Source organism: Heteronotia binoei, chromosome 7, assembly GCF_032191835.1.
Source record: "Heteronotia binoei isolate CCM8104 ecotype False Entrance Well chromosome 7, APGP_CSIRO_Hbin_v1, whole genome shotgun sequence".
NCBI lineage: Eukaryota > Metazoa > Chordata > Lepidosauria > Squamata > Gekkonidae > Heteronotia > Heteronotia binoei.
Window position 1 is genome coordinate 57,901,328 of NC_083229.1, and position 27,994 is coordinate 57,929,321.

At 45.8% G+C, this 27,994-nt stretch overlaps 1 protein-coding gene across 2 annotated transcripts; it reads left to right on the plus strand.

The window, feature by feature from the left end:
• The first annotated feature begins 3 nt into the window (after positions 1-3).
• MYBL1 (MYB proto-oncogene like 1) lies at positions 4-27,994 on the plus strand. Of its 2 annotated transcripts, none has more exons than XM_060243679.1 (16): positions 4-374; positions 3,466-3,585; positions 3,678-3,749; positions 4,007-4,099; positions 4,388-4,608; positions 6,653-6,833; positions 7,395-7,469; positions 8,629-8,727; positions 20,457-20,687; positions 21,228-21,584; positions 21,983-22,128; positions 22,335-22,449; positions 24,253-24,369; positions 24,577-24,681; positions 25,444-25,620; positions 27,152-27,994. In XM_060243679.1, the coding sequence occupies exons 1-16, from the start codon at positions 339-341 to the stop codon at positions 27,278-27,280; spliced, it is 2,274 nt and encodes a 757-aa protein (XP_060099662.1). In that variant the 5' UTR covers positions 4-338; the 3' UTR covers positions 27,281-27,994. The 2 variants fall into 2 exon arrangements, with proteins under 2 accessions (XP_060099662.1, XP_060099663.1); XM_060243680.1 differs by having other exon boundaries at positions 9-374; positions 3,480-3,585.

The window sequence follows — 27,994 nt, forward strand, 5'->3', positions numbered from 1 at the left end:
TTCAAACGGTGGCTCTGGAAAAAGGCTGGGCGCGAGATTCGGCGGCAGGGACTAAGAAGAAGAAAAGTAGCCCATCCGGCGAGTGTGGCGGCGCTCCGAAGGAGTCGCCGGAGAGCCGAGAAGTGACAGCGCAACCGGGCCAGCGGGAGGACGCCGCAGACGCCGAGCTCTTGCCGACCCTTTTCCCAAGAGCAGGGGCTGGGTTAGTGCCATGTCCTCCGTTCGAGGGGCCAGGCACGGCCGCAGCTAAAGCGCCGGACTCGCTCTCGGGGCACTGCCGGCCCCGGCTGCTTGAGAGCCTTCGGCCGGTGATCTCCCCGCTCCCCCTTCCTCGCCTTATGGTGCGCGCCAAGGATGGCGAAGAGGCCGCGCAGGTGAGTGGCCGCTCGGATCCCCCCGAGTGTCTCCTGGCACCTGCCCATCGCTCCGAGGAGAGCTCGGCCCAGTCCTCCTGACAACCCCCGCTTGTCATCGGCGCGGCTCCTCTCGCCTCAGGAGCCCTCCCTTGGCCTCGGCTGACTGCTGCCCAGGTCCTTTCCCAGTGTCAGATCCCGGGTTTTGTGACGGCGATGGACTGGCTCCTTTCGCCCTCTGCTGCACTAGTCCACCACCACGCCCATCCCTTCCTCCCCCCCCTTTGGAAACTGACCCGGCCTCCTCCCTTCCCTTCCCATCCCAGGTTTGCGTTTGGCGCTGCGATGCGAGTCCTGAAACGGCTTGCTTATTGGGATTCCAAGCCCTCTTGTCCCGGTCCTCTTGGGCCGCTTTTCTTTCTGGACATGTAGACACCTGTGAGAGGAAATAGTGAGTTATCTGTTAGCTGATGCTAAGTTTACATTAGTGCTGCATTTTCTTGCTTCAGTGGACATGGCGGAAATAGTGAGTGCTGTTTTGTGGGGAGATGGCAACCGAGAAGGAAAGGCAAGGAGCCTCTCTTTGATAAACTTCAGTTACTGAGTGAGACTTGAAAGGAAAAAACTAAGCTAGTACTTTTAAGATGTGTAGGGGTTTGGGGTTTTTTTGGGGGAGGGGGTAGGTGAGGGTAGATACCTTGGGCCTGGTGGAATTGTTCTTCTGCTCTTGTGAAAACGGGAGATTCAGGCAAGTGTTTTTAAAAATTGTTTGACGCTTGATTCATTTTTTGTGTGCAGCTTGGTTTGAACTGCTAGTGTATAGCTGTGTGAATTACATACGTACAGATAAATCTGATTTGAATTGTGTTTTATTAGACATGTCATCAGCTAGCTGGCTAATAGTTTTAGAGTCTCGGTCTTTTGCTTTGTCACAGTGGTAACAACTCTAATTGAAATCAGTGGAATTTAGTTTCCAGTAAAATATAGATATGATCCCCTTATGAGGGGCTTCTAGAATATAAATACGGATGTGTAATGGGGCATGCTTAGTGTGAATTTTGTGGCTAGTAGGAATACTCTGATTGATGTATGTTTATCTTATGCAGTTTTAAAGATGCATGGCTAATTGCTGTCTGTGCCATAGAGAAACAGTTACCAAATCAGTGGTCCTAAGGATATGGCATTTCATTTGCAATTAGTTGATGTGGAGTAGCATACGGAATAATATGTCATCACACAAGCATTGAAAATTAAGTATGTCTAATGTAATGGGCTTAGAAAAAGTAATGCACTTCATGAGGAACAACAGAGATGGGTAGTGTGTATTATTCAAGCTTAACAATAAATGGCATAATTCCTTGTATTACATTCGTACTTTATTCCTAAGCATTTTCTGTTATTGTAACTAATTTATGTTACTTGTTAATATCACAGCTTGCAATGAAACTACAAATAATATAATTTAAAAGACACTCATTCTAAGCATTAGACTTTACTAATTGTAAAACAGTTAGAAACCACAGTACACACAAATCAGTTCTCTGATAAGCATTAAAGCTCTTACTCTAGCTGTCTAGAGATGGCCATCCATGTGCTTTTTGTCTATATTACCTTACAATTCACATATAGTGTTGTCCAAAATGGTTTTATAAAATATTATTTAGAAAGCCTTTTTGAAAAGCTATTGTTATGAAATTTAAACATTTCATTAATGTCTGAAAGCTGCTCTTTAAAAAAAGATTTAGGCAATCCCTTGTGTAAGCATCAGTCGTTTCCTACTCTGGGGTGACGTCACATCACGACATTTCATGGCAGACTATTTAGGTGATCATAATTTTAGCCTTTGATAAAAACCATCAAATATTTTGATAGGAAAAAAATCCCCAAACTTCTTCCCTAGCTAATACAGGCTTTGAAAATGTTATTATGTAATAACTTGTGAAAAAGAAAAAATAACATTCTTATAAAGGATGGGTCTCTTTTTTGACCCCTTATTTAGAATGTTTCAGTTAGTAAATATGGTAGATATTGAGTGATGTTGAATCAAAGATTCTGGTAGATTTGATTATTTTACTGATATTAAATTTGAAAGACATGGCTAGTGTAAAACAGTTACAGGTATTGGAGTTACAGGTGGGAATTTTCTATGAAATAACTATCACAGTCCCATGTATACTGACTGAGCTCCTTAGAAGAAAAGAAAGAAAGACAACAATAATTGTGATAGAAACAAAAAGGTGCAAGCACCAGTCGTTTTTGACTCTGGGGTGACGTTGCTTTCATGTTTTCACACAAGTATTTTATTAAGCCAGGAGGTGGCGCATGCCTCTCAAGGGAAACAAAGCTCATTGCTCACTGGATTCGAGTGGATAGCAGTGTTGGTTGAAGAAATACAACAAAGTTTGAGTTTAGCAGTGGCACGTTTAAGACCAACAAAGTTTAATTTTGGGTGAGTATAAGCTTTCATGTGCATGCAGACTTCATCAGATCTGTTGAAGTGTGTGTGCACACAAAAGCTTATACCTAGACTGAAACTTGTGGTCTTAACAGTGCCACTGAACTCAAATTTAGTTTGCTCTCTGTTTAATTTCTTAAATAAATTATGACTAAAAAAATGATGCTATTGGAAGACTGCATTCCAGCATTTTATTTTTCTTGGACACACCATTTTCATGTAGGGGACCCCAACCCTTTCCCCCCCACTTCTATGAAATTATCTTCATGGAGGAAAAGAAATGTTGTAAAAGAAATGGCCTGGAAGATTGGTTTGCCTGTCCATATGTGTGTGGTGTTCCATTAACAACTTTTTAAAAAATACAGCAAGAAGTGAGCCTTATTTTTGAGCAGAGTAACTGTTATTTGTATTATACTGAGAAACTTAAATACTGTTTCAGATGGATTCTTGGATATTTCACAATCCCACATTTTGATCTAATTTTTTTTTTTGCTTTATGCTGATTAATTTAGCTAGACTTTGTGATGGATTGCGGTAATACTGTAATTTTAAAAAAATAGCAGTGTTTTCAGTGACAAATGTATGGTGGTTGTGTCTCCCTATCCAATGAGCTATTATGAATACATAGTTTTCACTGTCATGTTAACTTAATAATAGCTTGCACTTTGCAGTGAGGAAGATGATGATGATCTTCACTATGCAGATCATGACTATGAAGTACCACAACAAAAAGGCATAAAGAAGATTTGTAATAGAGTAAAATGGACACGTGATGAGGTGAGCCTTAACTGAGTATGGGTTTTCCGTCTATATGGATCTATCGTATGGTTATTATAGCATTTGTTTTGTTCCAAATTGTGCCTTAACAGGATGAAAAGCTGAAAAAATTAGTGGAACAGCATGGAACGAGTGATTGGACATTCATTGCTAGTCATCTACAAGTGAGTGAAAATTCATTGAGGCTCAGGCATACATGAAATAGTGTCATCCCCTCTCTCCATTTCTCCTTCCTGTTTTGTGGAATGGTTCAGCTACAGTTTTCCAATTCTGTTTTGAAAGTGAACTGTAGTTTGGATGATCCAAGCCACAGTGTGTAAGATCTTTTTAATAAATCTATGTGTTCAAACTTTAGTTCTCCACCAACTGCTTTTATTTAGTAAAGATGCACAACAAACATTTTCTGCTTATTCCTCTGCAGAATCGTTCTGATTTTCAGTGCCAGCATCGATGGCAGAAAGTCCTAAACCCAGAACTGGTTAAAGGTCCTTGGACTAAGGAGGAGGATCAGAGGGTAAATAATTTTCATTGTTCTAAAATATTATTTTTTAAAGTACAGTAGGGTGACCCAAGTTTACATTATCCTGTTTTTCCTTATGGCTGTCACAGGAGGGTGTTATAAATGTATAAAATAAGCAAACATTGATGTTATAGATATTGTATTTATATAATCGTGTATTTAAAGATTCTGTTGACCAAATATCATAGATGTGACTGTGAAGCTCTGCTTCTTTAGTAGGACTGTCCGCATTTTATCTGACAGGCTAACTTGAGCACTGTCTTTGATCAATTTTCATTCTAGGTTATTGAGCTTGTTCAGAAATATGGTCCAAAACGCTGGTCTTTGATTGCAAAGCATCTAAAAGGAAGAATAGGGAAGCAGTGTCGAGAGAGATGGCATAATCATCTTAATCCTGAGGTTAAAAAATCTTCATGGACTGAAGAGGAGGACAGAATCATCTATGAAGCTCACAAACGTTTGGGAAACCGGTGGGCTGAAATAGCAAAACTACTTCCTGGAAGGTATTTTTGAATTTACCACTGTATACTGTACATGCAAATAGCAGTTTATTTCTAGATTTTTGAAGCTTATAACCAAATACTCTTACTGTCATATAATTGTGTAGCACCCATTCTGCATCTTAAGTATTTACTGCTATGTATTTTCAACTCCTTGCTGTTATGGCATGCAAATATTGTCGGTCACTTAGCCACATCCTGGTGACTTGCAATAGACTGAGAGGTGTTCAGTAGATCAGCTGCCTTGTTGTCTCTTGGCTTTAGCAGCCAGCATGCAAACATCTGAGTTATCTGCTTCTTCAGGTATCTGGCATGTGGCTTCCTGACACAAACTCTCTTGGTGTGGATTGCATTATGGTTTCCCCTTCCCTCATGTGCATGACATTTAGCCTGATCTCACTTCTGGTGCAGGACCAGGGTGTTCCTTGTTTATTTATTTAATTTATACCTTGCCTTTCTCCCAGTGAGAACCAAAACAGCTTACATTATTTCCTTTTAAAAAATCCCTTAAAATAAAACATGCTTAAAACATTAGCACTCGGTCTTAAAGGTGCTTTCTTTGTGCCTCTCCCATGGGATCCAGTGACAAAGGACAAGGAAACTCTGACTCTTTCCTTCCTTCCCCAGGGGTCCAGGAGGGGGAGGAGCCTCAGCCAATAGAAGGGAGGCTTGGCTCAGTAGCTCTGCTGTTCAATTGAGAGAACCTGGCAAAGAATGCTCTCCCCAAGGAAGAAGCCTCAGCCAATGGAGAAAATAGAGACTTTGCCCTGTAGCTCCTGTGCAAAGCAAGCCGTTATGCAGAAGGAAGCAAGCGAGGGGCGAAGGAAGCAGATGACAGCCAGTTACTTGGGGGCCTGATAGGAGCTCCCTGAGGGCCTGATTCAGCCCCTGGGCCGCATGTTTGATACCCCTGCTCTAACCACTATACCACACTGGTTTTCAAATAACATCAGTTACTCTTTAGGGTGAAATTACAATAAATAGCCAAGAAATATGATGGCTTTCCAGTGGATTTTTCAGGATTTGTCAATTTGGAGGTTATGATCTCTGTAAATTCTCTATATCTTTAGACTTCCTCCTTGTCCACAATTCACCTTTCTTAATTTATATTACCCATTTGTAAATAGGTGTTTAATTTTTTGTTGTTGTTCAGTCACATAGTCGAGTCTGACTCTTAAGCTTAATTTATATTACCCATTTGTTAATAGGTATTTAATTTTTTGTTGTTGTTCAGTCACATAGTCGAGTCTGACTCTTAAGCTTTTTAAGTAGTTGTAAATGCAGATATTTATATAATAGACATTCTTGTTAATCCAAAGAAAATGAATCTAGCTCTTGGAATGCAAGGAAGCTTGGAGGGCAAGATTTACCTTTCTAAAAAATTTTCAGCAACCCCTTTTTGAAGTTGAGGGGACTTTCACAATAATCTGTTATGCAGCTCAGTTAGCAAAAAGAAATCTACCAATGCAGGTTTCTGTAAGGAATTTTTCCCTTTTTTATGAGAGATTTGCTAAAATTCTCATGTTATTTATTTAGAAATTTTTGTGCTTTATTTGCTAAAATTCTCAAGTGATTTATTTAGAAATATTTGTAACAATTTTTCTTCAATCTGGGCAAGTATTGAGATGTACTTTCTGTCTTTATAAAAATAGATATATCCTTCTGTTGTTTATACCATGAATAAGTTACATAGTTCAGTTCCTATGTCTAGGCAAAATATGCGATATATAATCAATGCGATATATAATCAATATAATATATAATCAATATATATATGCGATATATAATCAATATAATCTTTAGAATTAAGCACTTTTATTTTCCATTGATTTCCATTGATTTCAGTGAAACTTGCATCCTTTATCCTATGCATTGAGAAGTCCCACTGTTATCAGTATGCCTTGCTTCCAAATAATTGTGTAGGATTAAATCCTTTAACATATAATCATATAATCATTAAATCCTTTAACATATAATCAACTTTCTCCTCTAGAAGTTAGTATGGCATTCTTTATTTTGGATTGGTCATGTCCTGTAATTTCTTTAGGACTGACAATTCAATAAAAAATCATTGGAACTCTACGATGAGAAGAAAAGTTGAACAAGAAGGATATTTACAAGATGGAATCAAGACAGAACGACCTTCCGCAAAACTGCCACACAAAACTTGCTCTTCTAATGATCATCTTCATACCCAGAATCAGTTTTATATACCAGTTCAGGCACATGTAAGTTCTCCAAAGATTTTTATGTTTATATAAAAAACTTGATGCAATTTGATGAAAGGTGAATTTATTATGCAAGAAAAATGCAATAGAAAAATGATTTTGTTGGGGGAATGCTTAAAAAATCAAGTGCTCAAAGCAAATACTGTTATGAATGCAAATATTAATTCCTGAAAGTAGCAATGAGAGGAGGAGCATATGTATTGCTTAAAACATACAATACAGTTCTACAGACTTAGATTGCATACAGATTTAGATTGCATATTGATTGTACGTTTCTGACCTACAGAGTCAAAATGTTTTCAGAAATCTAGAGCTGACATGTTTATTTGATACTTTTAAAAACAACTTAGTTTGGCATAACACCCTGGGGCACTGTCTTTTTAGAAGTTTGGTGTTGGGATATATTTATTGTTTCTTAATTTATTGACCTGGGTATTCATGTTATGGGTCAAAAGATGATCAGTTTTAAAAATAAACATATGTAAATTTAGTGTGCTACAATTAAATAATGCACAAGAAAATCATCAAAAGAAAGTATAAAGAACAATTATGATTTGTTAGATTCCAGGGTACCAGTATATGTCAATAGAAGGCAACTGTATAGACCATGTTCCAACTTCTTCCAGCTTTATTCAGGTAATTTCCTATTAATTTTACTATCTTCCTAAAATTAAAAAAAACAACAATACAAAACATTCATTGTAACTGGAGAACTGCAAAATATATTACAACTGAAAGATTTTGTCTAAAGGTAATCTAAGTCCAGGGCACTTCTACTGGTCACACAGTCTATTGTGAATATCTGCTCCAGTGTCACCGAAATGGATAACAGTGTTTTGCAAGATATATCTCATCATCGTTTTTCATAAGTTATTGTTTCTAATTCTGAACTTGGTCCCATGGTGCAAGTAAAAAAAAAATCTGCACCAGTGGGATCATATACAAATATGGATTATATGTTGGACTAGATGACCCTGGAGGTTCCTTCCGACTCTATGATTCTATGAGATAGGGTAGACAGTTTTTTCAAACCTGGGGAAATCTGAAAAGTTAAAAAGTAACACTAAACCCCCCATCCCAAACAATATGGGTGTTGATGTTAGCAGAGTGAGCGCTCACCAGTGAACATACAAAACGATTAAGAGGTATTGTGGAACTAACATGTTTGATAGAAAGGTGAGAGGCAAAGCTAGAGTCCTTGTTATATTGCTAGCTGTGAGACAGTTCTGCTCTGTGGAACTTCTGAGAAGAAGCAGGATGGAGACCTAAGACAAACATGCTGGAGACAAACTAGGAATGACACTTATAGTAGGGGTCAGCACTTTTGTCATCCAGTAACTAATTTTCCTGTTGCTGCCCCCTCCAGGGGCTGCTTCACATCTTTTGTGCACCAAATATTGCTTATGATGACAACTGAAGTTTAAAAAAAAACATTGAGTGTCATTTGGCACTGTTAAAGCAACCTGATAGGGTGGCTGACAAGAAGAGGAGGGGAGTGGGAAAAGAAGGGGATGGTAAGGTGAAACTGCAGTGGCTGGGGCAGAAAGCAGGTGGACTGAGCCAGCAGGAAAAAATGCAAGCTGGGCAGCTGGGGAGGGATGGTTTGTAGGATTCAATACATGGTAGCTGCTTAGTGAGTTTATTAGGATTTGTAGCCTCAGTCTGAAATGGTTTAAAATCTGTGGTCCAAATCAAAGCTGTATTGATTTGGACCACATTTGCACCATATTACTTTTAAAGATATATGTTAAATACAACATTTTGTCTCTTTTTTAAAATATGCATACTTCACCAGCCATTTGATGATGATCCTGACAAAGAGAAGAAAATAAAAGAACTTGAGTTGCTACTTATGTCAGCTGAAAATGAAATCAGAAGGAAGAGAGCCTCATCTGTAAGAGCTACTTCAGTAAATGTGCTTTTTATGAGTGTAGTGATGAATAACAGTTGAGCTCTTCTGGAGTACATAATGTGTATCAACAGCTTCATAATTCTAATTTTGTAATATGTGACTTGGCTTCCTCTTCTCATCTGTGCATGGAAAACAAGGGGTAGCTAGAATAATGAATAACCTGTGTTTTCATCTAGAGAATCTGTTTTGTCTTGAAAATAATTTCAGAGGATACCTGTGTTGGTCTGGAGTACAACAGCTAGATATGAGTCCAGTAACATCTTAGAGACCAACAAGATTTTGAGGGTATATGTTTTTGACAGTCAAAGCTCCCTTCGTAGGATATTAGTTGGAATTGAGATTTCTGCATCTTTATATCCCAGAGAGTGAGAGGGGTATTGCAAAGAGGATACAATGTGCATAGTGCTTTGATTAGAACAGAGGGAAAATCTAGGGAATGGAAAATTAGCATCTGTAGTGAGATAACAACCCTATGTCCCTATTTAGCCTGTGTGTGTGTGTGTTCATTGAGCTGAGGAAGTGATTCTCTAGGTCAGCTGTAAAAGTGCTGGCATATTATGATGCCAGGCAGGTGCCCATAGCTGTGCCATTGATCTGAAGGAATAAATCTGAAATAGTTGGGGGTGAGGACAGACTGTCAGAGCTTGGTAGCAAGGTCAGCCATCATATTGTCAGAAATAGTGTTCCAAGTACACTGTAGTCCATCTTTGTGGGAGATGTTGGTGAATACAGACCCAGCATCCATGGTGGCCAGAATAATGTTTTCTGGAAGATTGTTAACGGAGTATATTTTTCTCAGGACATTTGTGGTGTCCTGCACATAACTGGAAACCTTGATGGCATAGGTTCTGGGAATAGAGTCCATGTTACCAGACACCCCTACAATGATGGTGCCTATGTTTGAGGCAATAGGACGTCCTGGCTTGTATTATTTGCAGCAGAAGATAGAAAATGCCTGTTGAGGTTCTTGTAGTGCAGGAGTGTCGAACTCATTTGTTACGAGGGCTCGATCTGACATAATTGGGACTTTGTGGGGCCAGGGCATGCGTATCATAAAATGTAATGCCAGATAGCGGAGATATAAACTTTATAAAGGATACAGAGAAACACAATTAAAGATATTATTTTTTTACTTAAAATACAAACATGCTTAAAACTTGTCAGGTCTTTGGTGCCCCTCCCGGTCCCCCGGCGTCGCCGTTGCCCCACCCGGGCACTCTGGGGCGTTCCCCGGAGGTCTCAGAAACAGGGGGGTGGGCACTGGGTTACTTCACCGCAGGCCCCCGTTCCCTCCTGGCTGTGCTATGGCTCCTGTCCCTCTCTCTCGCGAGGCAGCCTCTTTGCGCATCAGCCAGCTCTCCTCAGCGACCTCCTCCCTCCCTCCTTTTATGCTTCCCGACCCATCCTCCCCCCTCCCAGGACCTGCCCCTCTCTGGCTCCTCCCCCCTTCAAAGCCCCAGACGCCCAGGAGAGGTGCCTCGGGGACGGGCTGACTGGGCGTGCCTCGGGCGTCCCAGCCCTCAGCGGCGTGCTGCAAGGGAGCGTCTCGTGCTGCGACGAGCTGAATGGCTCTCCCTCTTGCTCTCCGGCGTCTTGCCCCGGCCAGACCTCACGGACTCGAAGCCGGGCTCGCCGTCTGGGAGGCGTCGCTCGGGTGGCTGCTGTCGCCCCGTCAGTCGAGGTGAGGGGTGGGGCCTCCACAGGGGCTTGGAGAGGTGGGGGGGGCTCTTGGGGCGATGCCGGGGGCTTGGAGCGGCTGGCAGGCGCCGGGGGGTCTCCTCCGCGCAGTCCCTGCCCGGGCTGGGCGGGACACCCCCCCCCCCCGTGTCCCTTGCTTCTCCGCTTCCTCCTCGAAGACCCGGGAGAGGTAGTCGGCCACGCGGTGGTCGGCCCCGGCTTGATGGTGCACTGTGAAAGAAAAGGGGAGAAGAGACATATACCAGCGAAGGACTCGGTCATTGGAGTCCTTCATCCTCGACATCCACAGCAGGGGGGCGTGGTCCACCACCAACCGGAAAGGGTTGTTGGTGAGGTAGAATTTCAATGCCCCGACGGCCCACTTGACCGCCAGGGCCTCCTTTTCTACGGTGGAGTACGCCCGCTCGGCGGGCAGGAGCTTGCGGCTGATGAATAGGACCGGGCGTTCGTCCCCAGGGCCCCCCTGGAGCAGGGCTGCCCCGATACCGGTCCCCGAAGCATCTGTGTGCAACACAAAGGGCTGGGAGAAGTCCGGGTTTCTCAGCACGGGGTCTCGGGAGAGGCTCGTACGCAGTGCCTCAAACGCTGCGTCTTGGGCTGGCCCCCACTGGAGGACGTTCGGGCACGCCTTCCGCAGGCAGTCCGTCAACGGGGTGGCCACTGCCGCAAAGTTGGGGATAAATTTGCTGTAATAGCCCGCAAATCCCAAGAAGCGCCGTAGCTGCTTCTTGGTGCGCGGGCGGGGCTGCTGCTCCAGGGTGACGACCTTCTCTGGCAGGGGTCGGAGTTGGCCTTTCCCTACCAGGAACCCTAGATATTTTAGCTCCTGGAAGCCGAGGCGGCTTTTCCGCGGGTTAGCGTGGAGCCCGGCGGCCTGCAGGGCGTGGAGTACCTGGCGGAGGTGGAGCAGGTGGGCCTCCCAGGTGGGACTGCACACCACGATGTCGTCGATATAGGCCCGAGCGAAACCCTCGCATTGGGCTAGGGCCTTGTCCACCAGCCGCTGGAACGTGGCCGCAGCCCCATTCAAGCCAAAGGGCATGCGCTTGAATTGGAACAAGCCTTGTGGGGTGGCGAAAGCGGTCTTTTCTCTGTCGGCCGGGTGCATGGGCACCTGCCAATAGCCCTTGGTGAGGTCCAGGGCGGAGAGGTACCGGGCCTCCCCCAGCTGGTCGATTAGGATATCGGCCCGCGGCATCGGGTAGGCATCGAATTTGGCCAGTTTGTTCACTTCCCGATAGTCCACACAGAAGCGCACGCTGCCGTCGGGCTTTGGCACCAGGACCACCGGGCTGCGCCACTCACTCTGTGATGGTTCGATGACGTCGAGGCGCAGCATCTCCCTTACCTCCCGGGCGATCACGTCCCAGCGCTTCTGTGGGACGGGCCTCCACCGGGCGCGTGCCACCTGGCCTGCAGGGGTTACTACCCGGTGCTTGACCAGGGTGGTCAGGCCCGGCTGGTCGGAGAATACCGTCGGGCACTCGGCCAGGACCTTCTGCAGCTCCTGTCGCTGGCTGGGGGTGAGAGCGGCGTCCAACACCGGGCCTCCCCCGGCGCCCCCCGCGGTCGTCCAGGGCAGGGTTCCGTCCGGGAGCTCGCCCGGATCTTCGGCCACGAGCCCCTGCTCCGGCCGCGCCTCCCGCCGCACCCAGGCCTTTAGGCTGTTCACATGGAGGGTCTTCCTTTGGCGAGCACGAGGCCCGCACTGGACCTCGTACGTCAGGGGACCCAGGACTCGGGTGATTTGGAAGGGTCCCCGCCACGGGTCCCCCTGGCTCTGGCCCATCGCTCCCCTGTGGACCAGGACATTGTCCCCCGCCTGGAACCCGCGGGCCCTAGCGCCCTTGTCATAACGCCTCTTCTGGACCTCCTGGGCCTGTGCGAGGTTCTCCCGGGCCTCCCGCCGCACGTCTTCTAGGCGTCCCTGCAGCTGCCTGACGTACTCCTCCGGGGCCTCTTCCGGCACTGCTCTGCCTTGCACCCACTGCTCTCCGAGCAGGCCCAGGATGCCCCGGGGTTGCCGCCCGTACAGCAGCTCGAACGGGGAATACCCCAGGGATGCCTGGGGCGTCTCTCGGATGGCAAAGACCAGCGGGTCCACATAGAGGTCCCAGGCAGTGGGGTGGTCATATGCTGTCTTCCTCAGCATGGCCTTCAGGGTCTGGTTCATCCGCTCCACCAGCCCGTCAGTCTGGGGGTGGTGGACGGAGGTGAAGAGCTGCTTGATGTGCAGCGCCTGGCACACCTGCCGCATGAGGCTCGCCGTGAAGGGTGTGCCTCGGTCTGTGAGTATCTCCCGGGGCAACCCCACATGTGCGAAATAGTGCATCAAGGCCCTGGCCACGCCCGCGCTCTTCATGGTGGGCAGGGGGATAGCCTCCGGGTACCGGGTGGCGTAGTCCATGAGGACCAGGATGTAGCGGGCCCCACGAGGGGTGCGGGGTAGGGGCCCGACAAAGTCCATAGCCACTCGTTCGAACGGGACCCCCACTATGGGCAAGGGGGCTAGGGGGGCTTGCGGCTCGGCCCTAGACGCGAGGCGTTGGCAGATATCGCAGGAGCGACAGTAGGCCTGGACCTCCCGGGCTACGGAAGGCCAGAAGAAGTTGGCTAGCACCCGGGTCAGAGTACTCTTCACCCCCTGGTGGCCCGCCCATTGGTGGTCGTGGGCGCCCTTCAGGACCTCGGGCCGGTACCTGTGAGGGACCAACAGCTGCTTCCCGGGGCCCAGCCGCCCTTTTACCTCCCTGAACCACACGCCCTCTTCCCGGATGATTCGAGGGAGGCGCCGGCTCCGGCGCTCGTCTACAACCACCCCGTCTCGGACTGCTTCGTGCCGCCGCAGCGCCTCCAATTCTTCGTCTTCGGCCTGAGCCTCCACGAACTGCGGGTCCGCCGGCCACGCCTCTCGGCCACCCGCCACGGGACGTTCTGCGTTGGACGGGCCCTCCCCGGGGTCGCTGTCCTCTGTCTCCCCAGCGGGGGCGGCGTCATCATAACCGGCCCCGGCAGGCTGGCCTGGTCGGCCGGGGTTGGCTGCTTCCACTACGTCGCCAAAACGCGGAGCGTCCCGCCCGAGCAGTATTGGGTAGGGCAGGCTGCTTACTTTGGCGACCGGCACGCTCCAGTAGCGGCCTAAGTATTTCAGTGGGATGGACACCACCGGGCTTCTTTCGATGTGCCCATGGACGCACCGGATGGCGGCGGTGCGGATGACAGGCAGCGGGGCGGGCACCAAGTGGGCTCGTATCATAGACAGCGAGCTGCCGTTGTCGACCATGGCCTGCAGTTGCCGCCCTCCCAAGGACACCGGGATCGTCCAGGGGGGGGGCGAGCCCCCGCCTCAGCCGTCTGCCAGGACTCTTCCCAGCTCACGTCGCACTCCATCAGGGGGCACTCGCGTTTGAGATGGCCCCACTGGCCACAGGTGAAGCAGGGCCCTATGTCTCCTGCTGGACGGCGGGCCTCCGGCGGCGGGTGCCCCTCCTTCTCCCCCTCGCGGCCTCCGGGGCGTAGACCAAGTCCGGGTAGCGCCGGGCGTGCTCCGGGCCTCCACCACCCCGGCGTGGCACGGGCCGGCGGCGTCCGCGCCCGGCCCCCCCCGGTCTCCGGCCCCGGGCGCCCTCCCGGGTGTCGCTCCTGGGGCGGCCCGTCCGCCGGGTGGGGGCAAGCCCTTCCCTGGCTTGCCGCCCTCTGCGCGGAAGGGCAGGCCGCGGTGGTCGGCGGCCTGAAAGTTCTCCCACAGCTCCTGGACCTCGTTGAGACGGGTTGGCTTCCAGCAGGCCACCCAATGGCGGGTACGCGGCGGCAGCACCTGCAGCAGCTGCTCCACTACCACCAGCTCCACGATGTGCCGCCCGTCGCTGGTGGTGGGGTTGAGCCACCGGGTGGCGGCATCCTTGAGGGTCGCTATTGCTGAGCGTGGTCGCGTCTCCCCCGTAGGCAGCCAGGAACGCAGCTTCTGGCGGTGGGCCTCAGGCGTGATCTCCAGGCGGTCCAGGATGGCTGCCTTGAGCGCTGTATAGTCCGCCGCCTGAGCCCGCTCCAGGGCCTTCATGGCAGCTTGGGCCTCCCCGGTCAGGTAGGGTCCCAAAATAAAGGCCCACTGCTCTCTGGGCCAATGAGCGGCCTCAGCCACTCGCTCAAACGCTTCCAGGTATGCCTCGACATCGTCCTCCGCCCCCAGCTTCGTTAGAGGGGGCCAGGGGCTCCTCCCGGCGCCGAATGGTGTTGGCCCCGCCGGCTCCGGGCGGGCGAGGAGCGCCTGGTGAAGATCCCGCACGAGGGTGGCTTGGGCCGCCGTCTGCTGCTGGGTGACCTCCCGTAGGAGCTGCGCCTGGTGGTCTGCGAGCCACTGCCCAAACTGGGCCAAATCCACGGGGGCGGGGTTAGTGTCCATGGCGGCGGTCCGCCCCACGTGTATCACGGAGTCCTCACTTGACTCGTCCGTCGACGACTCGCTGGACTCCAGCTCAATGGTTGGGGTCGCCACTCGGCTTGAGTGCCACCCGGGCGGGGCCGGAATATGGGGGCGTGGTCGTCCTAGGCTCGGGAGAGTGCCCGCCTCCTCCACCACGTTGTCAGGTCTTTGGTGCCCCTCCCGGTCCCCCGGCGTCGCCGTTGCCCCACCCGGGCACTCTGGGGCGTTCCCCGGAGGTCTCAGAAACAGGGGGGTGGGCACTGGGTTACTTCACCGCAGGCCCCCGTTCCCTCCTGGCTGTGCTATGGCTCCTGTCCCTCTCTCTCGCGAGGCAGCCTCTTTGCGCATCAGCCAGCTCTCCTCAGCGACCTCCTCCCTCCCTCCTTTTATGCTTCCCGACCCATCCTCCCCCCTCCCAGGACCTGCCCCTCTCTGGCTCCTCCCCCCTTCAAAGCCCCAGACGCCCAGGAGAGGTGCCTCGGGGACGGGCTGACTGGGCGTGCCTCGGGCGTCCCAGCCCTCAGCGGCGTGCTGCAAGGGAGCGTCTCGTGCTGCGACGAGCTGAATGGCTCTCCCTCTTGCTCTCCGGCGTCTTGCCCCGGCCAGACCTCACGGACTCGAAGCCGGGCTCGCCGTCTGGGAGGCGTCGCTCGGGTGGCTGCTGTCGCCCCGTCAGTCGAGGTGAGGGGTGGGGCCTCCACAGGGGCTTGGAGAGGTGGGGGGGGCTCTTGGGGCGATGCCGGGGGCTTGGAGCGGCTGGCAGGCGCCGGGGGGTCTCCTCCGCGCAGTCCCTGCCCGGGCTGGGCGGGACAAAACTCTTGCAGTGTTTTGTTTAAGATGGAAAGGAGGGGTAATAGTGGGATTTGGCAACACAGTTTTAAAAATAAAACATAAAGAAAAAGCACAAGGATCAAGGCAGAAACTAAAAATATAAACCAAAAATATAAAATACTCTGGGCTTAAGAAAACATGATATGGCTGGGCATTGCAAGCTTCTCCCCTGCCCCCAGGTATACTCAAATTGGCAATGGCTCTTCAGTGTAATATCCCCCTTTGGCTGTGGGTTCCCAGGTTAGAGTACTCACTAGGCACCAGTTCTAAAGTCCATTCAGCAGAGACAAGGTGGCTCAAAGCATCAACCCTTTATTTACAAGGTCACACAACTCCAGCAAGGAACAGCTTCTAACTGGCCATATAAATGCTGAATGGTGATACTGAACTCTGCTCCATTAAAATACTTGGGAGAGTAGATAAAGCTGCAAGAAAAACACAAAATGGATTTTCCATTAAGGTCTCTGTGCCCAGATAGACTACTCCCAAAGTAGGGAGAACTGGAGGAGGGAGAAAAGAGCCCTGCAGGCCTGATTAAAGCCCTGGACCCACAGACCAGACATTTGATACCCCTGTGTGTGTGTCCATATAGTTTGGTAAGGTTGTGTTGTGAGGGATGATGTTGCTTGATCACATCAGTTTGGGCTTGGTGGCAAAAACATTCCATGTAGAGATCTAATGTGATGTTGAAGTCATCAGAGGCTCCACATAGAGTGCTTTTTCCTGTAGCATTGGGTGCATGGTGAATAGTGGTCAGTGTGTTGTCTGATGGTGTGTGGGTCTGATGGCTGTTGTTCAGCAGTAGATTGTGAATGCCAGGTTGTGAAGATGTTGCCTGTCCACCCATGTTCTTACTCCTTCAGACTTGGGCAGCAAAAAATAGGTCTTCATGTTACCAAAGAACTATGTGGATTTAGTGGGGCCTCTCGCAACAGATGCTAATTTTCTTTTCCGCTGCATTTCTCCCCTGCTCTAATCAAGCTAATCACTATGCACATTGTACTTCTGCATTCTGAGTTCTTTCTTTGCAACACCCCTCCTTCTTTGCCTTCTGATTGGAATATAAGGACTCGGAGATCTCCATTCCAACTCTTATCTGAAGAAAACAGCTTTGACTCTTGAATTTATCTATCCTAAAATATTGTTGGTTTCTGCTGGACTCAAATCTAGCCATTTTGTCTTGGGGTCCCAAAATTGTGGTTGGATTGTAGCCTGCTTGCAAATTAGACAGGTAGAGCCTAGAAGATTACAAATACATTTACACTAGTTTGGGCTGATTTGTGTTCAGTTTCTCTAGAAGTTTATTTTCTGTGAATCCCTGGAACCTATACCTTCACAGAATCTACCACTCAGTTGTAATTTAATAAAGTTCAAAAGCCCTTATTGTAATGAATTGGTATCTTGAAGGTAGAGACTCCTGTGGTCCAGCTCTTACATATGGGTATGAGGAACCTAAAAGAACTGGATTACAATGAGCTCTTGCTTGTCTGGCCACATTGGTAGGCTCCAGCTACTCCTCATCTATAGGCCACAGGGCCTGGGGCCTGAACATAGATAACCACTACTTGCTGCTGCTTTGCACCATAAGTACAGGAGACCTAGTAGTGGCCGTAGGGCTACCTTCCAACATCCCTTCTCTCTACTTCAGCTGTACATGTAGCATGATCTGGGTATGAGAAATTTGGGTACCTATAGGGCTTATTTATTTGTTTGTTTATCTTTGGATTTTTATCCCACCCTGCCTTGCAAGTGGGCTCAGGGCTGCTTACATCATATCATAAAGCAGTGTATAAACTCAGATCAATAATCCATAAACACATCAATATTAAGTTCTAATGTAATTAAAATTTAAAATAACCAAGTTGTAGTGTGTTTAGGATCCTGACTGTAGCACAGAGGATTTTCCTCCTCCCCTGAGCCCGTTAGGGGAGGACGGGATATAAATTTGATAAAAAAAAATTAAGTGTTCCATGGCATAATGTGCTCTATTGTGCCTGTTGCACTGTGTTGTGGCATGATATGAAACCCATTTTGAGTATTTATTTACTTCATTTTTATCCTGCCTTTCTCCCCAGTGGGGACCCCAAACAGCTTACACCATTCTCTTCTCCATTTTATCCTTACAACAGCCCTATAAGGTAGGTTAGGTGGAGATTGTGTGATCAGCTCGAGATCACCCAGCAAGCTTTCATGGCAGAATGGGGATTTGAATCTGAGTCTCCCAGTCTGGCATTGTAACTACAGTAGCCCGCTAGCACTACACCACACTAAAATATGTATGGATATAGGCGTAAGTGACACACACAGTACCCCTCCAGGGGGTCATCTTCTTGTATCCTGTTCAACTGCATAGAAATCTCACAACCAGCATTTGATTTGCTCAAACCATGCCTGCTCTTGGTCAAGTAAATTCATTAGAACTTGTTACCAGTTCCTTAAAGAAAGGCAACCAAGATGGGTGGTGTGTGCAGGGATGTGGTTTGCAGCGGATGAGGTGGATGGGGAAAGGAGTTGGTTTACCTTTTTCTTTTCTCTCCTTTAAACTACCTTTTCCCCAAAGTTTTTTTCTCTAAAAAATCAACATACAATGTATAAGAAAAGATGAAATATTTATTTTATATATTTACTTACTTGTTTTATTGGACTTTTAGCCCTCCTTCCCTTGCACAGTAAGACTCAGGGTGGGTAACAACATTAAAACATATATCATAGATCCATTATTAAAAACAGGTTAACACAACAACAAATCAGAATTTAAAATCAGACAGCAATTTAGGCACTAATAAAATTTAGGCACTAATAAAAAAAGTGAGGCTGTGTCACCTGTGTGTCAGTGGAGACTAGTACACTGACAGAGTAGATGGCAAAGAGGTCAGTTTATTTATTTATTTATTTATTTTTCATATTTATATCCCGCCCTCCCCGCCGAAGCAGGCTCAGGAAACTTTAGATGGAAACTTTGCTGCCTCAGCCATATTCCTGGTGAAATATTTCCTAGATTAATACTTTTTTGGGCCGAGGACCACCAGAAGATTATTAGAGCACAGTGCTCTGGGGGGCATACCAGGAGGGATGGTCTTGATAATATGTTGATCCCAGACCATGTAGGGCTTAAAACCAAGAACTTGAATCTGATCTGGTATTCAGCTTGGAGCCAGTGCAGCTGAAAGAGCACTGGTTGTATGTGAGCTCTCTATAGAGTTCTTGTAAGCACCCACACTGCCACATTCTGGTCCAGTTGGAGTTTCTGGGTCAGTCTCAAAGGTAGCCCTGTGTGGAGCAAGTTAGGGTAGTCTAGTCTGGAGATGACTGTTGTGTGGATCACTGTGGCAAAGTTGGGGCAAGACAGGAAGGGAACCAATTGCCAGACCTGGCAGAGGTGGGAAAATGCCAGTATGGCAACATGAGTAATCTGAGCTTCCATTGAGAGGGAAGCGTCCAGAAACACTCCTGAGCTCTTCACAAATGGCTTTAGTCATGTTAGCAGCTCACTGTAAAGGGCTGGAGGTTGGCATCCCAACCTGAGGTCTCCTGAGCTCAGCCATAGTGCCTCTGTCTTTGATAGATTTAGTTTAAACCAGCTCTGCTTCAACCAACCAACCAACCAACCACAGACTCTAGCCAGATTGTCTGTGGATGCATTTGGCCATCTTTCCATCAACAGATACAATTAAGTGTCATCAGCATGCTGGTGACATCCTAGCACAAAGATCCATATCAGCTGGGCAAGGGGATGCATATAGATGTTAACACTGGGAAGACTCCACACACCAAAGGGTGTTACATTGGGACACTTCCCCCAGATGCCACCCTCTGTCCCTGACCATGGAGAAATGAGATAAACTATTTCACGGCGGTCCCACAATTCCCCATGTCCACGAGGCAGTGGGTCATTAGGTCATAATCGACCATGTCAAATGCTGCTATGAGACTGAGCAAAACCAGCTGCACTGACTTGCCTCAGTCCAGGTGTCTGTGGAGGTCATCTGTGAGGATGACCAGTGCCATCTGTGTCCCTTAGCTAGGGCAAAAGCCAAATTGTCAGGGATCAAGGACCTTTTGCATTGTTGCAAGCATTTTATTTCACAGTAAACTTGCATTTTTTATTGTGTGCCTCAACTCTGCATGTGGTTTAGGGAGTTGGTACTGTTGCTAGAAAATTGTCTGACTTGCTTTGTAAGCATTTGTAAGATATTGCCATATATTTCACATGGCCAAATAATCACATGACAGCTGCAGTTGACTAATGTGTTTTTGTGAATTAGACCTGAGATTTAGTAGGGGAGAGAGTTAATGAAGCTAAGAACAGTCATTTGTGTTAATTAAATTATTTAGTCTTTTCCTGGTTTGATTAGGATTGCCAACTCTGGGTTGTGAAATACCTGGAGATTTTGGGAGTAGAGCCTGAAAATGAAGGACCTCAGTGGGGTATAATCCTGTAGTGTTCATCTTCGAAAGCAGCCATTTTCTTTAGGGGAACTTATCTCTGTAACCTGGAAACCAGATGTAATTCTGGGAGATCTCCAGCCATTACCTGGAGACTGGCAACCTGAACTTTATAGAATCCTAACTTTTATAGAGTACAGGGAAAACAAAACAGTTGGCAATTGGAACAGTTGTCTAACCAGCCACAGGAAGTGGAACGCCTATTTATTGATTGATTTTTTTTGGTCAACATCCCTTAAATCCCTGTAATCCTTACAATTTACTTTTCATGTTTAATTGCAATAAAAAAGCAATACTTTTTTTGTATTCTTAGCAAGCTGGAAATTTTTCTAGCTGGTCTGGAAGCTTCATCATGGAAGATATGTCAAATACCCTGAATAGCCTTGGGGAACAAGCAAATGACTTTTACGCTATAGAAGAAGCCCAGGTTGCAGGAGCTCAGCAGAACTCTCCGACCAAATATCTGGCTGTGGAGGCAAATGCAGTTTTATCATCTTTACAAACCATTCCTGAATTCGCAGAGACACTAGAACTCATTGAATCTGTAAGTCTCAAGAACCTTGTTTCCAATGCTTAATTAACACTTATTTTACTTCAGAGTATGCAACATGAGAAATTTACAATTAATAAAGTTTTCTTATTGGAAAAAAAAGAAATTTACAATTAATGTACTGGTACATATATTGGTTCCCTGACATAGATGGCCCAGGTTAGCCTGATCTTGGAAGCTAAGCAGGGTTGGCCCTAGTTAGTACTTGGATGGGAGACCACCAAAGAAGTCCAGGGTTGCTATGCACAGGGAAGCAATGAAAACCCTAGGAAGTCACCATAAGTCAGCTGTGATTTGACAGCACTGTAAGGTCCTACTGGACTCGAATCTACCTGTTGTAAAACTAGTAAAATATGTGTATTGGGACAGAAGTTAATTTTTTTCACTTCCTACTAGAATGAAGATGTAAAGTGATGCAGCTGGTAACAGTTTTTGCCTGCTCGTTCTTTTTGGTTGAAATAATTTCTTTCAACGTCAGCAAATGATTATTCTCTCTCTCTCTCTCTCCCTCTGTATATGACTTGGACATCATAGGATCCTGTAGCATGGAGTGACGTCACCAGCTTTGACCTTTCTGATGCAGCTACTTCGCCAGTCAGTCAAGCACCCCTAAAACAGATGCAGATTCACCACAGCGATGGGACCATGGAGTGCCAATTCAATGTCAGTGTTGTACTTGATGGCAAAAAAGCAAGTGATGAAGAGGCAACTGTGTCAGCATCCCCAAGAGCAACCAAATTCAGCACCCCTCCTACCATTTTGCGAAAGAAGAAGAAACCTAGAGCTGGACAGTCACCAGTCAGTGAACAGAATGATGTCTCATGTAACAGTGTTCCCAATATTGCACTAAAACAAACACCAGTGAAAGCACTACCATTTTCTCCATCCCAGGTAAGCACAAATCAATCAATATATCTGATTCTCAGGATGGCCCCATCTGTGGATACTTAAATTCAGAGATTGGAACTATGAACAAACAAGGCAGATCTTTCTACAAACCTGAGAAAAGCCCCAGGTCTGCAGAAAAATCTGGAAAAAACATATTGGCAGTTAACCCTACTCATGATAGAAGTATCAGCTATAGCTTTAAGAAATGAATACTCTCTGAGAACTCAGTGGTTACTGGGGACATTGCTAGATGATCTTGTAGTATTGCCAGCCTTCAGGTCTTGGTTTTTGTAAGTAAAAGGCAGAGGGAGAGGGCAGGCCCTCCATTTACTCTGGAATGGATAAAAGGAAACTATTGCTTAACTCGCATAGAGCAATTCATGTTCTTATCTTTCGTGCAGTTCTTTAACACATGTTCTGGAAATGAGCAGTTTAACCTTGAAAATCCTGCATTTACATCAACTCCAATCTGTGGACAGAAAGTTCTTATTACAACTCCCTTTCATAATAAAGAAGTGACGCCCAAAGATCAAAAAGAGAATGCAGGGTAAGTTGATATTAAATATTTAATGTGGAATGACTGTGTTTGGCTTTTTTTAAAAAAAGAGAAAACAAATAGAGCTGTATTTCTTAATGTCCTTCAGGTATAGTAAAAGGACAAAATAAGTTCACTCTTCCAAGAAAACTTTTCCCCAAATCATTGTTTTTTAACAAAGTAACATAAGATGCAAATGTCTTTTGGCTCTTGGATAGTTTTAGGACGCCTACTATTAGAAGATCTCTTCTGGGTACAACACCAAGGACTCCAACTCCATTTAAGAATGCTTTAGCTGCTCAGGAAAAAAAATACGGTCCTCTGAAAATTGTGGTATGTAGCATTTTGGTCTGTGTTTCCCTTACAGTATTCTCAGAGCTAATTTAATGATAAAAATGCACAACAATAAAAAATACTGTTAAGATGTAGGCATGGTCTATGCTGTTTGCTTCAAAGTAGTAATGGCTGTTTCATCTTCCTAGTTTTAAGTTGAGGTTGGGATCTTGATGACAAACTTCCCTAATTCTCTATATGTACATACCTGTACAGAAATTCAAAATGCAGACATGCTTATACCATTGTATATAATATGTAACTATAAAAGTCTTGTACAGACATTTATTTTTAGGATCACATTTCTCCTATATTATGCTGCCTGAAACTTGAATGAAATTTGCTGTAAAGAGACATAAACTGGACTTTGACCTTTATAGAAAATTGTATTTTTGGGAGCTTTGACTGCAGAATGGAGGAAGAATTTGTGGCAATTGGGGGAGAACTATCCCAGAGACACCTACTTAATTGTGGGGTGCCTCAGGGGGCAGTCCTCTCCCCTGTGTTGTTTAATATCTACATGTGCCCCCTTGCCCAGATTGGGCTGGGTTGCCACCAGTACGCTGATGACACCCAGCTCTGTCTATTGATGGACGGCTGGACTGATGATGTCCCTGAAAATCTGGACCTGGCGTTGCAAGCTGTGGCAGGTTGGCTTAGGCTGAGTGGGATGAAGTTGAATCCAGCGAAGACAGGGGTCCTTTGCCTAGGCCGTGACAGTCTGGGAGGGGAAATTCCCTATCAGCTTTTGATGGTCCGCCACTGAAAGCAGTGCGCAGGGTCAGGAGCCTGGGGGTGCTACTGGAGTCTTCTCTGACAATGGAAGCCCAGATAGCAGCCACTGCTAAATCCGCCTTTTTTCATCTTAGGCGGGCGAGGCAGTTGGCTCCCTTCCTGGAGCGTGATGATCTGGCAACAGTGACCCATGCAACGGTCACCTCGAGGTTAGACTACTGTAATGCCCTCTACATGGGGCTGCCCCTGTGCCGAACCCGGAAACTTCAGCTAGTGCAGAACGCGGCAGCCAGGCTGTTAATGGGACTCCCTAGGCGGGAACATATACAGCCTAGGCTGCGGGAACTGCACTGGCTGCCAATTGTGTACCGAGTTCGTTACAAGGTGCTGGTTATTACCTTTAAAGCCCTATATGGCCGAGGACCTGCCTACCTTAGGGACCGTCTCTCCCCATATGTTCCCCAGAGAGTACTGAGATCTAGTTCACAAAATCTGCTGAAAATCCCTGGGCCAAAGGAGGCCAAACTAAAAGCGACACGGGAGCAGGCACCCCACTGGTGGAAACAGCTACCAGAAGAGGTGCGGGCCCTGCGGAGCCTTAATCAGTTCCGCCGGGCCTGCAAGACCATCTTCTTCCAGCTGGCCTTTTGAGGTGGAACCATTGTATCATCGCCATGAAAACTATGTTTATATGTATATACCAAGACTGTAGCACCATATCATACTGTGGTTTTAAATTATTAGTTTAAATGCTATTTTAAATGTAATTGTACTTTTAATTGCTATGAATTTTATTGCTGTACTACTGTAATGATGTATTTATGTCATGTAAGCCGCCCTGAGCCTGCTTCGGCGGGGAGGACGGGATATAAATTAAAAGTTATTATTATTATAAATCCTTAGCATTCTGTGTGGCGTTGAAAAATCTGAATTGCAACATATAGTTATAAAGCTATGTTAAATATCTTAATCTATAGAGGTAGTGTTCTATTGTATTAAAGAAAGAAAAATAAGCATAGGTATATGAAACTATCATTTTGAATTTATATCTTCTGCCATTTTATATAGTCACAGCCACTTGCTTATTTGGAAGAAGATATTAGAGAAGTTTTAAAGGAGGAAACTGGAACAGATATATTCTTTAAAGAAGAGGAGGACTCTGTCTGTAAGGGCTCCAAACAAGAGGTAAATTATCCTACACTCCATGTTTGGAGAGACAAGAACAATGGAAGCAATTTTAATTCTTTTTTTTTAAACCACATTTTTTTTTGCAATTTGTAAAAGTTTACAAAAACTTACAAAGAAAATTACATTACATTACTATTGCTTCATGGCTAATTGACATAACCAAGAAACAGTTTTAATTCTTTGTCTTTAAAATGTTGACCACAGAACCCTTCTGGAAAGAAAGTCAGGAAGTCATTAGTCTTGGATCCTTGGGAGAAAGAAGAGCTTGGTGCCCAGCTTTTTACAGAGAGCAATATTTTAGATGCGCAGGTGAGTGTGAGCAACATGATGCATAAGATGCAAATATCTGAGGTAGTTAGAAACCTGGATTGGGGCCACTGTTTAGGATCTGAACCTAAAACGGCAGAAGTTTTGTTATGCAGTGCTTGATTGCCCAGATCTCTCAGTTAACCAGCATCATCCAGAGGGCAAGCTCCTTGTCATCCACCATAAAGTGCACACAGCTCACTCTTACCTCTCCAGTTATCCAGCCAGTCACCTTTATGCCTCTGGTTGTTACAGGGCTTCTGAAAGCTTGTGCTGTCAGCTCATTCTCCTTCAGCCTGCCTTAAATGTTGGAAGCCAGCTATACTGGAGGGCTCCTGAGCTTGGGGAGGAGTCCCATAAGTTGTTACTGTGGCATTCCCAGTGGTGTGGGGTTTGATTACTGCAAATTCCTCTAGGTAGGGAATGAGGCCAGCATATTTTATTAATTCTCCATGGATAAATGGTTGACTTCTGTTCATATGAATTGTATGTGTGTGTTCTAGAGGTTTCAGGCAGATGCATAATTCATTTTAAGTTATAGTTCTTGGAGTTAAAATGACTTCTGCCCACTGGAATCATATTGTCTAAATCTACTTAATTCAAATAGTATCAGCTTAAAAAGAACATTCATTAGATGCTTCTAAAGTTGTTACAAACTTGCTAGGTACAAATCTTCTAGATGCAGTATTTTAACTACATCAGCTGTCTGTTCTTTAACTACTACATCACAGGTTATTTTATTATATGTTTATCTTTGTTATATAGTCAGAAAATATCTATACTACATCACTTCTTATGATTCCATTACTGGAAATACATGACAACAGGGGAAACCTGACTCCAGAGAAACAGGATTCCAGCTCAGCAAAGATGAATGTAGCAATGAAAAAAAAGCTAAATACTTGCACTTCAAAAAATGTCAAAACAGAAAAGATGCTTCAGGTCTGTATTCAAGTTACTTGGTGTTCTGTTCTGTTTAGTTTGACTGTTAAGTATTCTTTGAAAATACATTTTTGTAAATAGCAACCATTTCCTGCTTGCGCTGTACATTTCACTATGATCCAGATAGTGAAAAAGAATGGAAAGTTCTTGCATGGTTTCTGTAACTTGGAGGCCAGAACAGCCCTGGAAAACTGTTCCCTTCCCTGTCATGTCCCTCGATGCCTCTGCACAATTGGACCCAACTTTTCCTGGGAAGAGGGTGGCAGGGGAAGGAGGAGGAGGGAAAGCTGAAGACAGGGTAGGTTGACTAGTGAGCAGGAAGGAGAGAAGGAAGTAGAAAAGGAGGAGAGGCTATGAGGGCTGCCAGGGAAAGGAAGCAGGAAATAATGGGGCAGGAGGATACAGAGGAAAATGAAGTGCACCTCCCACACACCAGTCCTTATGGGCCCCTTTTTCTAGAGATGTATCTTTTTGATAGACTAACCACTACTGAAATTTCAGCAGCAAGCATTATATAATAGAACAAATTTTGAGCCCAGTGGTACCTTGGACCAACAAAAGCTTATTCAAAGTATGAGCTTTGTGTGCAGGCACACTTCTTCAGATACATCTGAATCTGTATCTGAAGAAGTGTGCCTGCACATGAAGCGCATACCTTGAATGAGCCTTTGTAAGTCTTAAAAATTGGATTAAAAATGTGTTCTACGCTTCAGACCCATCTGGATCTAGTATTATAATAATATTAATGTTACATTACAACCAGCTTGTTGAAAAGCCACAAGTGCTTCTGTGGGCCCTGTTTTTTCCCTCCTACCCTTGTCTGTGCACACATGAGCAATGCAAGGATAGAATGAATGAGAGATCTGTGCCTGACTCCCACATTCTCAACCAGCCTTTCTCTACTAAACCAAAGGGAAGGAGTGGATGGGAGTTGTATACAAGCCTATTTGCCCTGCCTTTTTGTTGGAATTCTCCACATGTGAGCACTGTTCTGCAGCGGACTAGATCACATGGAGCAGTAGTCCATCAGTGGTATAGATGAAGCACTATGTCTGGAACAGTGATGCTCTGTATTTTTGATGCTTTAGGGTCAATACTTGGAGGGCTTCTGGCCCTGCTGGTGAACCTATTAATGGCACTTGGGTTTTGGCCAATGTGTGACGCAAAGTGTTGGACTGGATGGACCAGTTGCCTGATCCAGCATGGCTTCTGTTCTTCTGTCTCTCTTGATTCAATTCAGCCATTCTTAAATCCACTTGGTGCCCCTAGACAAGTTGCTGTTTTCAACCTCAGTCCCAACACATCAGACCTTGCAATATGGAAACAGTAATGCAGATCATTATAATATTACCAAGAATTCATACTTCTTTGGTAATATTATAATGACTTGCATTGCTGTCCCCATATTGGAAGGTCTGATGTGTTGGAACTGAGGTTGAAAAGAGCAACATGTCTAGGGCTACCAAGTGAATTTAAGAATGGCTGAATTGTTCTTGTTCACACTAATTGTTAACTGGATTGTGTGTTACAGGCAAATTGTGAATGGGAAACTGTTGTTTATGGAAAGACAGAAGATCAGCTTATCATGACTGAGCAAGCAAGAAGATACCTGAACACCTACACAGCTACTGGCAGCACTTCAAGGGCTCTGATTTTGTGATTGTTACAGATGTACCGATCTGTCGTTTCTGTTTCCTATGGACAATATGCTGAAATTTTTTCAGCGATGTACATTTTATTCTTTTTGTAGGCACAAGGATGCCTTATATGGGAGAACAAGTCTGTTTTTAGCAAATGACAACTGTCACATGTACACCTTTTTAAAAATGAATTTTAAATGGTCTTTTTAAAACAATCTAAAGGAAATAGTGAAAGAAATAACTTTTTTTTCTTGTTAAGCCAATTTTTAAATTATTCTTTAGTACATGCTTTAATTTTTCTGTTAAGGAATGTTTAATGTAGAATAGGTTTACAGGTACTTTGGAAAAAATAACCTACACAAGTTTTTGGAAACGCTTTTGCTTAAATGCTCATTTACTTATGTAGCAATTTTATAAAGAAACACAAAAGAAAGGAGACTCATAGGAAGAATAGAAGGTTGCACTACTAGTTCTAGAGTATGCTGCACAGACTTAACTACAGTGTTAAATATATTTATTTGAGAATGGTACTTCTAAGAAGAACGGCAAAGGGAAAAGTTGAATTTTATTTGGAGTAATGCATCAGTATTCATAAATCTGCAACTGAGACCCATTGTTGAATGTATTGTACAGCACGTAGGAGCTGGAAAGCTTTTGTAAATTGGAAGGGCATTTGTGTTTAATTTATTTTCATTTTAAGGCAGCAATCTCACAAAGCATGCACACATTCCTAC